The sequence below is a fragment of the Equus przewalskii genome, chromosome 18, assembly GCF_037783145.1.
Source record: "Equus przewalskii isolate Varuska chromosome 18, EquPr2, whole genome shotgun sequence".
Taxonomy (NCBI): domain Eukaryota; kingdom Metazoa; phylum Chordata; class Mammalia; order Perissodactyla; family Equidae; genus Equus; species Equus przewalskii.
The window spans coordinates 58,510,744-58,512,756 of record NC_091848.1 but is presented as its reverse complement, the minus strand read 5'-3'; the positions used below and the strand labels follow the sequence as shown (position 1 = coordinate 58,512,756).

The window sequence follows — 2,013 nt, the reverse complement described above, 5'->3', positions numbered from 1 at the left end:
TGCTTCCATGTCCTAAACACAGATTTCCCTCCTCATTCAATAGTTTCCCCACAAGGATGCTCATGTTTAGCATGTCTTCCTTCTCGTCTCAGTCTGTTCATTCCAGCACCTAGTTTGAATAGAAATAATTGGATTTTTCCAATATAACGATTCCGTGGATAGTTTCCATGTATTAAAGTCACAGCAAATAAAATTAATGGCATTCGGGCTAGTGTAGGGTTTTATTTCAATTGCCCTCACCAAATTTTCTTCGATAAAACCTTGGTGAATATTCTTTTTTACTTTGATTACATTTTATTTCAGGGGCAATCTATTAAGGATATGGAAACTAGAAATGCAACATTGCTGACAGAGTTTGTTCTCACAGGACTTTCATATCAACTGGAGTGGCAAATCCCCCTGTTTCTGGTGTTCTTGGTGATATATCTCATCACTATTGTGGGAAACCTTGGACTAATTGCACTCATCTGCAATGACCCTCACCTTCACACTCCCATGTACTTGTTCCTTGGGAGTTTAGCCTTCATGGATGCTTGGATATCATCCACAGTGACCCCCAAGATGCTGGTCAACTTCTTTGCCACAAATCAGATGATCTCTCTCTCTGAATGCATGTTACAATTTTTTTCCTTTGCATTCAGTGCAACCACAGAATGTTTTCTTTTGGCAGCAATGGCATATGATCGCTATGTGGCCATATGCAAACCTTTACTTTATCCGGTGATTATGACCAATAGACTATGCATCCGACTGTTAGTGGCATTATTTCTGTGTGGCCTTATTCATTCCGCATTTCATGTACTTTTTTTACTCAGATTAACCTTCTGTAATTCTAACATAATACATCACTTTTACTGTGACATCATGCCATTGTTTAAGATTTCCTGTACTGACCCTTCTATTAATGTTCTGATGGTTTTTATTTCCTCTGGGTCAATACAGGTGTTCACCATTATGATAGTTCTTGTCTCTTATACACTTGTTCTCTTCACAATCTTAAAAAGGAAGTCTGCACAAGGCATCAGGAAAGCCTTCTCCACCTGTGGAGCCCATCTCTTCTCTGTCTCTTTATACTATGGCCCTCTCCTCTTCATGTATGTGCGCCCTGGATCTGCACAGAGAGATGACCAAGATATGATGGACTCTCTATTTTACACTGTCATCATTCCTTTGTTAAATCCAATTATCTACAGCCTGAGAAATAAGAAAGTCATAGATTCACTGACAAAACTGTTAAAGAGAAGTGTTTAGATTTCACACTAATATCTGTTCTCTTTCTATTAAAACTGTTACACAATTGTGCAGATGAGATGTGGCTTTGTTTGGTTAGTGTGCAAAGTTTTTTGTAATTGTGATTGTCCTACTGTTTTATTGACTTAAAGTGGGAGTACCTAATAAACTCTTTAATATATGTGTGTACGTTATTCAAAAACAGAGAGAGAATTTTAATCAGATGGTCATGTCATACTAAAATAATTAAACAGGAAAGCAAATATAATATTTTATATGATTGTACATTTTCAACGTGGCTTCATAAGTGCATTAAGTACTAAAATAGTGGAGTTCCTCTGAACAGGACTCGACTATAATGTTTTTGATTATAATACAGCTGGGCAGCCTGGAGGCTCATATCACACTGAACTCCACAGTGGAGGCAGGTTTGTGTTTGGGTGAACAGAGGCAAATCCCAGTAATTCTGCTAGCCAGCAAAGGCCTTTCATTTCACTTTATTTGGGACATGGTGAATGTCACTTCTTGTGGGGTTCAACTCTCATGTCACACAGAGAAATAAACAGAATGGGAAAGCAATGAGGAAAACATGAGAAATGAGTTAAGACAGTGAAGACAGCGCCAGACTGTAAGAGGCAGCTCTTCACCGAGGTGATTCCATGAGGAGCCAGAAGAGAGTTGCCTCTCAGTGTCTATGATGCCTTCCAAGGCCCTTTGTAGCTCTACTTGTATGTTGTTGGGTAATCTTAAAGCTTTCACTAATTCAGAAAGTTGAAAGACAAG

At 38.6% G+C, this 2,013-nt stretch overlaps 1 protein-coding gene across 1 annotated transcript; it reads left to right on the top strand.

The window, feature by feature from the left end:
- The first annotated feature begins 321 nt into the window (after positions 1-321).
- Positions 322-1,251, top strand: LOC139076959 (olfactory receptor 5H2-like). Its single transcript, XM_070582152.1, has one exon. It carries the CDS (start codon positions 322-324, stop codon positions 1,249-1,251), a length of 930 nt encoding a protein of 309 aa, XP_070438253.1.
- The last annotated feature ends 762 nt before the right edge of the window (positions 1,252-2,013 follow it).

Bases quoted from the DNA above. Each gene is read 5' to 3' on its own strand.
- LOC139076959 (XM_070582152.1), top strand. From the start codon at position 322: ATGGAAACTAGAAATGCAACATTGCTGACAGAGTTTGTTCTCACAGGA.